Source organism: Ornithorhynchus anatinus, chromosome 8 (genome assembly GCF_004115215.2).
Source record: "Ornithorhynchus anatinus isolate Pmale09 chromosome 8, mOrnAna1.pri.v4, whole genome shotgun sequence".
NCBI lineage: Eukaryota > Metazoa > Chordata > Mammalia > Monotremata > Ornithorhynchidae > Ornithorhynchus > Ornithorhynchus anatinus.
In genome coordinates, this window is record NC_041735.1 from 35,466,127 (window position 1) to 35,480,728 (window position 14,602).

The following is a 14,602-nucleotide window of genomic DNA, read 5'->3' on the forward strand; positions in this document are numbered from 1 at the left end:
ATATGATCATTATTATAAAACCGTGAGCCCCACACGGGACCACCTGAGGACCCTGTATCCCCCCCAGTGCTTAAAACAGTGCTCTGCCTAACGAATACCAACATTATTATTAAATATGATCATTATTATAAAACCGTGAGCCCCACACGGGACCACCTGAGGACCCTGTATCCCCCCCAGTGCTTAAAACAGTGCTCTGCCTAACCAGTGCCAACATTATTATTAAATATGATCATTATTATAAAACCGTGAGCCCCACACGGGACCACCTGAGGACCCTGTCTCTCCCCCGGCGCTTAGAACAGTGCTCTGCACAGAGTAAGCGCTTAACAAATACCCACATGAGTATTATTATTAATAAGGGTTTAAAGGAGGCCTTCTCTGGGGGGGGGGGGGAAAGGGTTGGGGATGAAACTACAACTCCCAGCAGCGCCCGCGGCGCCCGCGTCACGTGACGGGGGGGGAGAAAGAGCGGGGGCACCACGTGACGGGGGAGCGCTGGCACCACGTGACGGGGGCGCGGAGGCGTCACGTGACGGGGGCGGGGCTGCAGCATGGCGGAAGCGGCGGCCCAGGTAGAGCGGCCGGGCGGGCGCGCGCGGCTCCGCCCCGACACTGCGCTAAACCCTCCTCCAAGCGCCTGCAACCGAGGGGGGCGGCGGGGGGAGGCCGGGGACCTGGGTTCTGATCCCGCCCCCGGGCTGCCGGGTGACCTTGGGCCAGTCACTGCAGTCGTGTCTGTTGAGCACTTACTGCGTGCGGAGCAGCGGGCTAGGCGCCGGACCAGTGGAGTGTATCGAGCGCCCACTCTGTGCGGAGCGCTGTGCCCTGCGCTGGGCTCTGCCGACTGCACACAGACTGCTCTGCTGTTCTCGCCCCAGCGCTCGGTACAGTGCCGGGCACGTGGTGGGTGCTCAGTAAATACCGGTGATCAAGAAGCTCCTGTCTTTGCGGAGCTCAGGCCTGGGAGTCGAAGGATGTGGGTTCTAATTCGACCTCCGGCACTGGTCTTCCGGGTGACAGGTCACTTAATAATAATAATAATAATGTTGGTATTTGTTAAGCGCTCACTATGTGCAGAGCACTGTTCTAAGCGCTGGGGTAGACACAGGGGAATCAGGCCGTCCCACGTGGGGCTCACGGTCTTCATCCCCATTTGACAGATGAGGGAACCGAGGCCCGGAGAAGTGAAGCGACTCGCCCACAGTCACACAGCCGACAAGTGGCAGAGCTGGGATTCGAACTCGTGAGCCCTGACTCCAAAGCCCGGGCTCTTTCCACTGCGCCACGCTGCTTCTCACAACCTCTCCGTGCCCCAGTGACCTCATCTGGCGAACGGGGACCAAGACCGCGCGGGGGCCCCTCGGGGCACCTCCATTCGGTAGTATTTATTGAGCGCTTCCTCTGTGCGGAGCGCCGTGCCGAGCGCTCGGAATAACGATGACGTTGGGATTGGTTAAGCGCTTACTACGCGCAAGAGCGCCGTCCCGAGCGCCGGGGGAGACGCGGGGTCGTCCCCCCGTGGGGCTCGCGGTCTTCACCCCCGTTTGACGGATGAGGTGACCGAGGCCCGGAGAAGTGACTTGCCCACGGCCGCGCGGCTGACGAGCGGCAGAGCTGGGCTTCGAACTCGTGACCTCCGACTCCGAAGCCCGGGCTGCGTCCACTGAGCCACGCCGCCTCTCGGTGACGTGACCTGCGGCCGCCGGATCGGCTCTTCGTTGGTTCATTGGAGCGTACGTATCGGGCGCTTACTAGGCGCCGGGCACCGTACTGAGCGCTCGGAGCGGGCGGCTCGGCAACAGATAGTAGACGACCGCCGCCCCACGGCGGGCTCCGTATGGACCCCGGTGGTGAGCGCGGTGCCGGACGCGTACTGAGCACTCACTGAATGCCGTTTTAAAAAAAAAAAGAGGTCGGCACCTGTTAAAAATATGATTTTTGCTCGCCCCGAGGGTAGCGCGCCCTTCTCCCGTTCCCCCTAATTCCTTCGCTTCATCGGAGGAGGCCGACCTGACGGAGGCGTCGACGTGCATCCCCGGAGGCTGTAAACCCGGAGGCGGGGAACGCGTGTGCCGGCTCTCGTACCGTCCGGCGCGCGGCGCCGCGCCCGCGGTAAATCCTCGATAGATACGGCCGACCGCCGCTGTCGGATGCCGGGACGGGCAGGCCGTCGGACCCCCGCCCGCGGCCGCACGTCGCCCGGCTGCCCTCGTAGGCCGCGTGGCCCCCGGGCGGGACCGCCTCCCTCGTCGTAGACGACTCCCGGGCCGTCGGGGAAAGGTTCCGGGCCCCGACGTTGCCTCGGCCGGGCGCCGGGAAGCGGGAAGGGTCCCGTCCGTCCGGGATCTCCCGGCGTCTTCCCGGCCGGCCTCGCGTCGCGCCTGACGGGAAGCCAGGTGGGCGAAGGCGCCGCGGGCGTCTCCGCCGGCGGCCGATAGCTCAGATGGTCGTGAAGAGACCGAAGGACGAAAGCAGCGCGGGGTTCTCGGAAACGGGAGCCGCGCCGGGGTCGCTCATCTCGCGTCGCCCCACTCGGAATCGTGGATTCTTAGCTGGGACGGGACTCTGTTTTCCCCTATCCCTTTATCCTCAGGAAGTCAGATGAGCGGACCGAGGCCCAGAGAGGTTGCGATTGACCGAGGTAATGGTAATGTCGGGACTCGTTAAGCGCTTGCTACGCGCAGGGCGCCGTCCCAAGCGCCGGGGGGGGACGCGGGGTCGTCCCGCGTGAGGCTCACGGTCTTCACCCCCGTCCGACGGGCCGGGGACCTGAGGCGCAGGGAAGTGACCCGCCCGCGGTCACCCGGCCGAGCGGCGGAGCCGGGATCACCTCCCTGCCCGAGGGCAGAGGCGGGATTGGAATCCAGATCTCGCAACTCCCGGGTCTTGTACTTTCTTCCTCAACTCCTCCGCCTGACGTTAGCCGATCGTCATTATTATTATTATGGCTGATACCGGAAGTTATTTCCCCGGTCCGGCCTTCCCGGTCCGTATCCCCGTCCACCTCTCGCTGCCGCCCGGGCATCTCCCTCGCCCGGAAAAGCCCCTTTCTTCTGTAATGCGGTTGTGGTCTGGAAGGGCCTCGCCTCGTGAGGGGAAGAAAAGCGTCAGTGCTAATGACGTCGGCATCTGTTGAGCGCTTACTGTGTGCAGAGCGCCGTTCCGAGCGCCGGGGGAGATGCGGGGTCGTCGGGTCGTCCCCCGTGAGGCGCCCGCTTGGTCCCCGTTTCGCGGATGAGGCGGCCGAGGCACCGAGAGGCGAAGCGAGTCGGCCGAGCCCGGGAGTCGAACCCGTGACCCCCGACTCCGAAGCCCGGGCTCTTTCCGCCGAGCCCCGCCGCCCACAGCGACCCCCTGACCGTGAGTCAGCGGGGCTAACGGGGAGTTGGTGGGAATCGGTCGTGTTTAGCGGGCGCTTTCCGCGTGCGTGAACCCGGCCCACGAGGAGTTCACGTTCGAGAGGCGGAGTTTCCAGAGCTTCCGCCGTGATGGACGTCGTGCGTCGGAAGCCCCTACGCCGTGGAACATCCGCCGCTCCCGGCTCGCTCTCCCCCCCCCCCGCCCCCCCGTCACTCCGTCACTCCGTCACTCACTCTTCCTTTTTCCTAGATCGAATTCTTTCGAGTGGCCGAAACGCGACCCCGGCCGGTCGGGCCGGGGCGGGGGACGGGGGTCTGCGGACTCGGAAGCGGCCGCGGCTCGGTGGAGAGAGCCCGGGCTTGGGAGTCCGGGGCTCATGGGTTCGAATCCCGGCTCGGCCGCCCGTCAGCTGGGTGACCGCGGGCGAGTCGCTTCACTTCTCGGTGCCTCAGTGACCTCATCTGGAAGATGGGGATGAAGACCGGGAGCCCCCCCGTGGGACGACCTGATTCCCCTGTGTCTACCCCGGCGCTCAGAACGGTGCCCGGCACATAGCGAGCGCTCAACAAATACCGACGTTATCATTACGGCCGTTTCTTCCCACACGCCATCGGCTCGGGCCGGCTTTTGAATCTCGGCCTGGCGGACCTGGGTTCCGGTCCCGGCTCTGCCACTTGTCCGCACTGTGACCTCGGGCTGGGCGCTTACGTTCGCCACGCCTCACTCTCCCCATCTGTAAGGCGGCGATTCGATGCCCACTCTCCGTCCGACTTAAGGGGAAACGTTGGCGTTAAGCGCTTACTGCGGGCAGAGCGCCGTTCTCAGCGCTGGGGTAGACGGGGGGGGAATCGGGTCGTCCCACGTGGGGCTCCCCGTCTCCCTCCCCGTTTTCCGGACGAGGGAACCGAGGCCCAGAGGAGCGAAGCGACTCGCCCGCGGTCACGCGGCCGACGAGGGGGCCGAGGCGGGATTCGAACCCGTGACCTCGGACCCCCGAGCCCGGGCTCTTTCCGCCGCGCCACGCTGCTTCTCTGACTCGACTGTCCCGTTTCTGACGCTGCCGGCGCGGATGATGCCCGGCACGCGGTAAGCACTCGAACGGCTCCGTTGGTTTTTCTGCTCGAAACGTACGGGTGTCGTGGAAAGGATCTTCCCCGATTCCTCTGTTGCATTAAAAACTGGGGGATGAAAAACGGCCTTATAGCGGGGATGAGAAGCGACGTGGCCTGTTGGATAGGGTACGGCCCGGAAGGACCCGGACTCTAATCCTGGCTCCGCCTCTCGGCCGCTGTATGACCTCGGACGAGTGGTTTCGCTTCTCTCTGCCTCAGTTCTCTCATCCGTAAAATGGGGCTCGACACCGTGCACCCCATGCGGGACAGGGACTGTGCCCAACCTGATTACGCTGCGTCTCCCCCGGCCGCTTAGTACAGTGCCGGGCACGTGGTGAGCATTTAAGGACCACCGCAGAAAGAAAACAAGAATGCCCATTCCTTCTGGGTCATCGTTTCGCCTCCCCTGCTATCCAGAAATCCAGATAGTCTTGAAAACTAAATCGAATTGGCGACGGGAATGCAGATTTCTTCCGTTGGAGGCTCTCTGCCCCCGGATCCGCCCCTGACTGCGCAGACCTCTTGGCAACTTTTCATTTCGGGGTGCGGCGACACGTTACTTCCGCCTGCCCTCACCCCCTGAATGGGAAATCGTCTGTCAGAAAAATACCTGGGCCTCGTCCGACGCCCTCCGAAGTGCCGGCGCGGGGTTGTGAGAAGCAGCGTGGCTCCGTGGGAAGGGCCGGGGCTGGGGAATCCGAGGTCCTGGCTTCGAATCCCGGCTCGGCCCCTTGACGGCCGGGTGACCGTGGGCGAGTCGCTTCGCTCCTCTGGGCCTCAGTGACCTCGTCTGGAAAACGGGACCGTGGGCCTCACGTGGGCCGACCCGATGACCCCGTATCCCCCCCAGCGCTTAGAACGGTGCCCTGCGCATAGTAAGCGCTCAGCGAATACCCACGTTGTTATGGCGCTGGCATTTAAAAAAAAAAAAAAAAAATTCCATTTTTCTCCTCTGTTTTATTGCTTTTGTAGTGAATTTTTGAGTTGTCCTCTCCAGTGCAGGAGCGGACCCGACGTTTTGCGCATCCTCCTTGCGCCGGGCCGCACGGGCCAACGGCAATACGGGTGTCGCGTTTTCCCCCCACACCGCCCCCGGACACAAAACGCGCCCGGCCTCGGGTCTGGGCTGGCGTACGCAGCTGTGCGGGAAAAGAAGAGTGTCTCCCACGCTGGGCCGTAAGCTCGTGCTGGGCGGGGAACGCGTCCGTTTATTGTTATACTGTACTCTCCCGACCGCTTTGTGTAGTGTTCTGCCCACGGTGAGCGCTCAGTAAATACGGTCGGGCGATCGAACGAGCTCCTTGAAGCCAGAGATCGTCTCTGCTAACTCCGTGGTATTGTACTCTCCCAGGCACTTAGCGCAGGGCCGTGCGCGCGGAGAGCGCTCCGTAAATTCCGTGGATAACCCGGAAAGCATTCCAGCTGGGAACCCGCGTGCCGGCGCCTCTGCTTTTATCGGGGCCCGACCTCGGCCCGATCGGACGGTCCATCGGCGGTATTTATCGAGCACTCCCCGGGAGAAACCCCGGCGCGTCTTCTTTGACCGGGGCCCGACCTCGGCCCGATCGGACGGTCCATCGGCGGTATTTATCGAGCACTCCCCGGGAGAAACCCCGGCGCCTCTTCTTTGATCGGGGCCCGACGTCGGCCCGGTCAATCGATCGACGGTATTTATCGAGCGCTTCTCGGGAGAAACCCATCCGACCCGATCCCAGGCACCTGATGCACAGTCCGTGATCCGGACCAGCGGTCAGCACATCGATCGATCGGGGGTATTTATTGAGCGCTGACTACGTGCAGGGCGCTGTACAACGAACCCGGGAGAGTAAGAGTCGGTAGGCGTGTCCCCTGCCCATAATGAGCTTTCGGTCTGGAGGGTGGGGTAACGGACGTGAATACGGATAAATAAGGAATTTATAATATGTAATTTAAAGCTAGTTACGCATGCTCGCCCACCCTTTCCCCGAAGCAGCGTGGCTCGGTGGGAAGAGCCCGGATGTGGGAGTCAGAGGTCGTGGGTTCGAATCCCCGCTCCGCCACTCGTCAGCTGTGGGACTGTGGGCGAGTCGCTTCACTTGGCCTCAGTTACCTCATCTGTAAAATGGGGATTATGACCGTGAACCCCACGTGGGACAACCCGCTGACCCCGTATCTCTCCCAGCGCTTAGAACAGCGCTCTGCACGCGGTAAGCGCCTAACGGACGCCGACGTTATTATTCTCCGTGGACCCAGGTGTACTGGGTTCTCTCACAGAGAGGACCTCCCGCGCCAGGAAATGGTTCAAGCGCAAAGAGAAGGTTTGACGGCTGGAAAGGAGATTCCAACTCAAAAGTCAGCCCGAGGAATTAGGGTAGGGCGGTGGGCCGGGTCGGAGGTTTCATTTCCGGCTCGGGTCTCTCACCTAAACTCCTCGAAACGAAGCAGTCAACGCGAAGGTCTCCCGTCGAAGAGGAGGGGAGAAGCCGGGAATCGGACCAGCGGCGACAGACAGTCACGGGGCTGTGTCCGGCCTGATTAACTTGTGTCTACCCCAGCGCTTAGAGCAGTAAGCCCTAAACAAATGCTATAAAATAAATAAGAGTAAATAATGGCCCCCCACTTCTTTCCTGACCGTCGCCCTTCCGTGAATTTCGGTTAGCCGTCTGCTTTGGATTTCAGTATCGCAGTGAAGGGACGTCGTTTTTCAGTGATTCAGATGCCGATTAACTTTCCTCGAGGTTCTTTCCCTCCTGCCTTCAGGCTGTGCGAGAGCCTCTCATATAAAATGTGCGTATTTAGTTATCTCGTGTCCAAATATCACGGTTTCTCCCGGGATTTTTAAATGACTGCCTTTCTTGCTCATTCTTTGTGTGTATCGCAGTCTTCTATAAAACGCTTACATTCCCTGTCAGCGTATTAGTCGTAACCTTTTATTGCTATTGATGACCATGAGTACGTTAAGTAAATCTTCATTTTGCTGACCTCTTTGAGGACGCACGGCATCAGCAGATTCTGTCTTTCAGCGGACAGGTGAAAGATTAGCGGGACTAAACTCTTTTTTTTTTTTTTCGGTTTTTTTTTCCCCTCAGCGCGGGAAGATTCATCATCTAGCAACGGGAAAAGTGATCTTTAAGGCGCAGTTTAGCTCAAGGTTGATGTTTAGCAGAGTAGGGGGTCATTTCCACCTTATTCCGGTCATTCGGGGAAAAAAAAACCCGCTCCTGATTTGGGTGTGAGGAGGGGATAGTGGCTCGGCACCCAAGCTGGCCGGTAGATAACTTGAAACCGAAGCCCTTCTGCTTCTGCCAAGATGCTGGCGACGGCTTGGCAAGACCGACTGCGCTTCGCTGGACGGGGAGAGCCGTTCCCGAGTGTCTGGCAGTCTTCCGGTTGACGTCCGTGGTTTGCGGCGACACGGCGGTGGTCGCTTTCTTGTTCTCGGGCTGGCGACGGGAGCCTCGCGGCCAACCGCACGGCACGGGGGGGATGTCGTGTGACCTTAGGCAAGCCACTTCACTTGTAGGCGCCACGGTTACCAGGAGCCCCAAGTGGGACATGGACTTTGTCCGACCCAAGTTGTACTTACCCCCGGGCTTAGCACGGGGCCTGGCGCACGGTCAGCAGTGAACAAATGCCACAGTTATTATCGCTATTATCAACCGGCGCCTCCGGTGGGGGTGGCGTTGCGGGATTGGGCGCTTCCCACGTGCCAGGCGTTCTGCTAAGCGCTGCGGGAGATGCAAGTCAGGTCGGACACAGCCCCCGTCCCACACAGGGCTCGCCGTATCAATCCCCGTCTTACAGATGAGGGAATCGAGGCCCAGAGAAGAAGAATAATGTTGGTATTGGTTAAGCGCTTGCCGTGTGCGGAGCACCGTTTTCCGAGCGCTGGGGGAGATGCCGGGTCATCGGGGACCTGGCCAAGGTCACACGACAGACAGATGGCAGAGCCGGGACTAGAACCCGGACCTTCCGATCCCCGGCCTCGCGTCCCTTCCATTAGGCCGAGGTGACAGCGTGCCGCCGGAGGGCCGACGATCGTAAAAACGGTGCTATTAAGCTCCTACCGCGGACCGGGGCGCCGTACTAAGCGACGGGGCGGATGCAAGCAGATCGCGTCGGCCACGGTCCCGGCCCCACGTGGGGCTCTTCATCTCAGTCGGGCCCGTTAAGCACGGGGACGTTAGGAGTACGAATTAGCAGCCAGAACCATCCTGACCTAGTGTTTAGATGCTGAATCTTCCCAAACTGTACAGTCCCCAGTAAGAGTGGCGATGCGAAAATGAAAAGGGGATGGGCGTGGTCTAGTGGAGAGAGGACCCGGGTTCTAATCCCAGCTCTGTCCCTCGTCTGCTGTGTGACCTCGGGCGGGTCGCTTCTCTGGGCCCCAGTCACCTCATCAGTCAGTCGCACTGAGGACATACTGCGGCCAGAGCCCGCTCTAGGGCTCGGGAGAGTACGGTACGACGGAGTGGTAGAAACGTTCCGTGCCCACGACAGACTAACTCTCTTCCCCTCTTCAAAACCCTACCGAGAGCTCGCCTCCTCCAGGAGGCCTTCCCAGACGGAGCCCCCCTTTCCCTCCGCTCCTCCTCCCCATTCCTCCTCGGCCCTCCCTCTGCTCTTCCCCCTTCCCCTCCCCACAGCACTTGTGCGCATTTGTATACGGTATTCATTACTCTGTTTATTTCGCCGACCCGGTATCTGCCCCAGCGCTCAGAACAGCGCCGTGCGCATAGTAAGCGCTTACCGGATACCAGCGTTATCCTTGACGTGCACAGGTGGACGATTCTATTATCTTGACGGTACTGACGCCAGACTACTCGTTTCCTGGTCTCTCTCCCCCGTGTAGACTGTGAGCCCGTCGTCGCGCGGGGACCGTCTCCGTCTGTTGCCCAGCCGTCCATTCCGAGCGCTCGGTACGGTGCTCCGCACACTGTGAGCGCCCGATAAATGTTACCGAGCGAGTGGACGCGACCGAAAGGATGAAGGAACGAGCTCCAGGTGGAGCTTGAGACCGTGAGCCCTCAGTGGGACGGGGACCGTGTCCAGCCCGATCAGCTCGCGTCTCTCTCCCACGGCGCTTAGTACGGTTCCCGGCCCGTGGTGAGCGCTCACCACGGGCCGGGAGAAATAAACGAGGGGGACGTCTGCGCTGGGCTCGTTCTGATCGTTCTTTTGTCGACTTGCAGGCGGCAGCGGCTACCGAAGAGTCTACAGATGAATCTGAGGTAAGGCGAGAGGGAGGACGACGAGTTCCCGGAGACGCCGGGCCGCTCCGCGGATACCGCGGGAAACGTCGGGACGCCTCCAGGGCCCGGCCCGAAACGTTTCTTTTACTTTTGTCTGACCTTGGCTCCTCCTTACTCGGAGCCAAGCCGCACTGCGCCGGGGCGGCGGAGGGCGCGCCGTGCGTGACCGATTGAACCGCGGGGAGAGACGGCTTCTTTTCTCGCGCAGGATGCTAACTGCGTTCGTTTAGAAACCCAAGGAAGGCGGCAAAAAAGCCACCCACTCCGCGCGAGCGTAGGGTTTGCAACGGAGCCCCGCTGGCTCAGGGCAGACTCGGTCTAAGGGCTTCAAAGCCAAATGCCCGAGGATTTGGTTCTGTGTTCCCTGGCTTCGGAAAAACGGGGTTCACGGTCGCCAGTTGAGCTCGTTTCCCATCTGGGAGGGTGGGCAAACCTGCTGCATTTTGCGGTGATCAGTGGCCCCTACCGATTTAAATTAAGGGCGCTATTTATTAAGTGCTTACTTCGGGGCAGCCGCTCGCGAAGCGCCCGGGTAGATGGGAGGCGATCCGATCGGACGCAGTTCCCCGTCCCGGTGGGAGCTCGCGGTCTAAAAGTTAAGGGACAGCAGGGATCTCATCCCCATCCACCCGCAAATCCACATTTACCGAGACCCTGCTAGGGCAGAGCGGTGTTTTAAGGACTCGGGACAGCACGGCAGATTGAAGGAATTTTAGGGAAGCGGCACGGCGCAGCGGGTCGGGCACGGGACCGTGAGTCGGAAGGTCCCCGCTCCGCTCCTCGTCTGCTGTGTGGCCTTGGGCAACTCACTCTACCTCTCTGAGCTTCAGTTACCTCATCTGTAAAATGGGGATCAAGACTGCGAGTCTCCCGTGAGACAGAGACCGTGTCCCATCCGGTGTGCCGGTATCGAGCACGGTGCCTCGCACGTAGTTAAGTGCTTAACAGAAACCGTCTTGTCGTCGTCGTTGTCGTCGTCATTATAATCCAGCAGGGAAACGGTAGCGCGTTCTGGGGAAAATGGAATACTCTAGACTGTAAGCTGTCGCGTCGTACTCTCCCGAGAGCTCAGTAAGCTCGCGGCCGACGCTCAGTAAACACAGTCGATCGGAAGGAGGCGATTTAAAGCTGTTGTGGTGAAAAAAAAACGAGGAAGTCATTTGGTGCTCCGTGTCTCTTTTCCTCCCCTGGACTATAAACCCCTTGTGGACAGGCTCTCGATAAATATACAAAGCGGTACGCGTTTGAACTTCCTTCGGCGTATCGGTCTCCCTTCGGTTAAGATGGGGCTCTCAGTCAACCCACTGTATTGAAGCATCTGCTGTGTAAGAAGCAGGTTTCCCCTCTTTGCTGAAGAAACCTAATAGTCTGCCTCAAATCCCGTGCTCCTTGAAGGCGGGGATCACGTCTACCAAATGTTTCCTAATCTCCCAAGTGTTTAGTAGAGTGCCCTGCACCCAGTAAGTGCTCAGATACCGTTTTTGGAGTGCTGTCTGTTAAGCGCTCACTTCGTGTCGGGCGCCGGGCTGTGCGTTGGGGTTGAAGATGCGTGGGGGGGTATTTCTCAACTGACTGTCTTGGCCTTTAATGTGCCTTTCTATCTTACGACTCGAGCTGTGCTCAGCACCGGTTGCGTGAAATACGATATTCCGCGGACCCGTCGGTTTCAGGTGTTTCTGCTAATGGTTCCTGCAAGAATTATTTAGACTGATGTCCGTCTCCCCCTCTAGGCTGTAAATTCATTGCGGACGGGGAATATGCCTGCCAATTCTGTTGTGCGGTACTTGCCAAAGCCTTAGTTCAGTGCTCCGCATGCAGTAAGCGCTCACTACCGTTGATGGTAATGAGTAAATCTGAATTTAATCCTCGGAAACTAGCGCCTTCAAGTATCCTTTCTTCTCATGTGCCCTCAGTACTCTGTTTTCTTTCCAGTCCCTTCTCTCGAATACTATTTGTTCTATCACGATACGACGAGCAACGGTGTGTCTAAAATGGCATTGTAATTCTCGGGAGGAAACAACTAAAACTGGAAAGGAGGGGTTTTTTTTTGAATTCTTGAAGCACTGACCACCTTTTTAAAGAAAAACCCATTTCATTTTATATCTTTAAGAAAGATATATGAAGCGCACTTACCACAATTTTCCGCCCAAAGTCTACTATATTCTGGGACAAAGGTGACGTCCATTTCGCCGAAAAGCCCCTTAACCCGTTTAGTTAGTCTGGATTGTTTTAATGTTCTCTTCCGCAGGCAGATGGATGTCTCCGACCCGAAGTTAGGAACGCCACCCACAGGACTAGTAATGGGCTGAAAAAAGACAGAGAGGGAGAGCTCCAACTTCGGACTGTTTACGTACCGGTGGAAAAAAGTCTAAATGGATTATGGACCGCCTGCAGGAGAAATTCTCCTTTTCCGAATGACTCTTCTCTTCTGGGATTGTGTGGCGCAGCAGCTGGTGGTCGCCTTCCCAGTTATTTCTTCCAGGCAGAGCCAAAAAGCTGGGTTTAGTGGTCCCGCTCGGCTAGACGACGGCTACGTCGTCGAAGAGATGGCTCGTTCGGGTAGCGCCCGGCGGTACCCGATTCCCCGTTTCTTCCCCCCGCTTCCCGGCGTCTTCTCTCCCTCTAGAAATCGAGCTCATTATGGGCAGGGAAAGCGTCTGCCTAATCCCGTCGTACCGCGCTCTCCCGAGCGCTTAGTACGGTGCTCTGCACGGAGTGAGCTCTCAATGAATACCGTGGATCGACTGATTGCCCTCATGGGTTAGGAAGTGATGGTGGTGAAAGGGAATGGGAAGGGAAAGACAGAGAAGCGGCAAGGCCTAGCAGATGGATCACGGGCCCGGAGGTCAGAAGGACCTGGATATTTATCCCGGTTTCGCACTTGTCTGCTGTGTGACTTTGGAAGTCACTTCACATCTCTCTCTTCCTTTTTTTCTTTTTTAAATGGTACTTGTTCAGTGGCCTTCTCACCGCCGCGCCTGGAGATTTTCCAGCGGCCTACCAGTCTCGGATGCGGGAGGGTCAAGCGGAGGCCCACCCGCTCCATTCCCAGCTTGGGCAGTGGGTAGCGAGCGGAGGGCCACCTGCTACCAGTCAAAACTCACCCGTGCCGGGCAGCGGCGGCCCGGGAGGGAGTCGAGGGCGGAGACTCGAGTTGACTGCGCGGCAGGCGGCAGCGGGAAGCCGCTTCTGTGTTTTTACAAAGAAGGCCCTCCGGATCCACTGCCGCGACGATGGCAGATGGAGAGCGGGGCGTTCCGGGAGAGATGCGTCCGCGGTGTCGCCGTGGGTCGGAAACGACTGGACGATACGAGAGGGAACTTGTTTAAATGCTTACCGTGTGCCAGGTGATGTTCCGAGCGCTGAGGTAAGATAGGAGGGTGTCAGTCCCACCTGAGGGTCACAGTCCATACTCGGTCACCTGCAGAATGGCGAGCGAATACCTGCTCTCCCTCCTACTTACTCTGTGAGCCCCATGTGGGACCCGATTAACTTACACCTATCCCAGCGCTCAGCGTAGTGCTTGGCGCGTAGCGAGTGCTGCTGTCGTAAACGATCGGTAGTATTCCTAATATGACCATGGAAAAGACTCATTCGGTCGCATTTATTGAGAACTTACTGTGTGCAGAGCACTGTACTAAGCTCTCGGGAGAGTAAAACATTAGACCTAGTCCCTGCCCGCAGCGAGCTCTCGGTCTAGAGAAGGAAACAGACATTAATGTAAAATAAATTACAGATCTGTACGTAAGTGCCGTGGAGCTGGGGCGGGGGGGGGGGGCGGGTCGGGATGGGGGAGGAGGTTTAGCGGACGGTTCCAGCGCCGCGAGCTTCGTGAGACTTAAATTGTGAACGCTGTGTGGGGCAGGGTCTTGGTCCAATCCGTTATACTTCATCTTCTCCACCCTTGGGCCGATGCTCGGCGCAGAGCTCTCGGTGGACGGGAATTGCCTTACAGACTCCCCTGGAGGCATTTAGTACAGTGGGCCCGCTCATTTGAAGTGTTCAAGGAGTACCACTGATGGCTAGTAAGCACCTAAGAACCGGTATTTTTATTAGTATTAGGTGTGTGGATTGCAGGCCCTGTCAGGGGGCGTAGCTGACAAGTTCCCCAAGTGCAGAGCCGGGCAGCGGTCGGGGAGGGAGCCCGCCCAAGAGTCTTGGACAATTAAATCCATTTAATGGGAATCGTCAACAATGAGCAAAGAGTGGGTCGAGCAACTCTGTTTCAATCGGTCGTATTTATTGCACGCAGAGCACTGTACTAAGCGCTTGGGAATGACAGTCAGATGGTTACGCTCGCCACCTTCCAAACCTTACTGAAGGCACATCTCCTCCAAGAGGCCTTCCCTGACTACGCCCTCATTTCCTCTTCTCCCACTCGCCCTGTGTCCCTTCACACTTGGGCCTGCTCCCTTGATCCACCCTTCCCTTAACCCCACGGCACTTACGTCCCTGTCCGGAATCCGTATACATTAACGTCCGCCTCCGCTTCTCGCCTCGAAGCTCACTGTGGGCGGGGAACATGTCTGTCGACTCTGTTTTACTGCACTCTCCCAAGCGCTTGGAAAGTGCCCTGCGCACAGTTAGTGCTCAGGATTACAATACAGAGTTGGTGGACACGTTCCCTGCTCGTCGGGAAACCAAATTTTAAGGCCCCTGTGGCTATCGGTTTGACCTATATAGCTTCGGTTTGCGTTTCATTGCTCGGTACAGCGCGTCGCACGCGGTAAGCGCTCGATAAATTGCGATTAAATTGAATCGTCTTTCCACTCTGCTCACTGGTACCCAATTTTCTACCTTCCCCTCTTCCTTCTCACGATCCTTGACGCACGAATAGAGGCTCGAATACTAGCGATTGATATTTGGGGTGGAGCAAAGGAGGAGGTGTTCCTTAAG

The 14,602-nt window shown here is 58.6% G+C and overlaps 1 protein-coding gene across 2 annotated transcripts in view; it reads left to right on the forward strand.

The window, feature by feature from the left end:
* Window positions 1-520: 520 nt before the first annotated feature.
* The window catches only part of VPS41 (VPS41 subunit of HOPS complex), a 150,596-nt gene continuing 136,514 nt past the window's right edge, over window positions 521-14,602 (forward strand). For both annotated transcript variants that reach the window (XM_029070448.1, XM_039912825.1), the window contains exon 1: window positions 521-575. In XM_029070448.1, coding sequence (XP_028926281.1) covers window positions 555-575 — 21 coding nt within the window. In that variant the 5' untranslated portion in view covers window positions 521-554. The remainder of the gene's footprint in view (window positions 576-14,602) is intronic.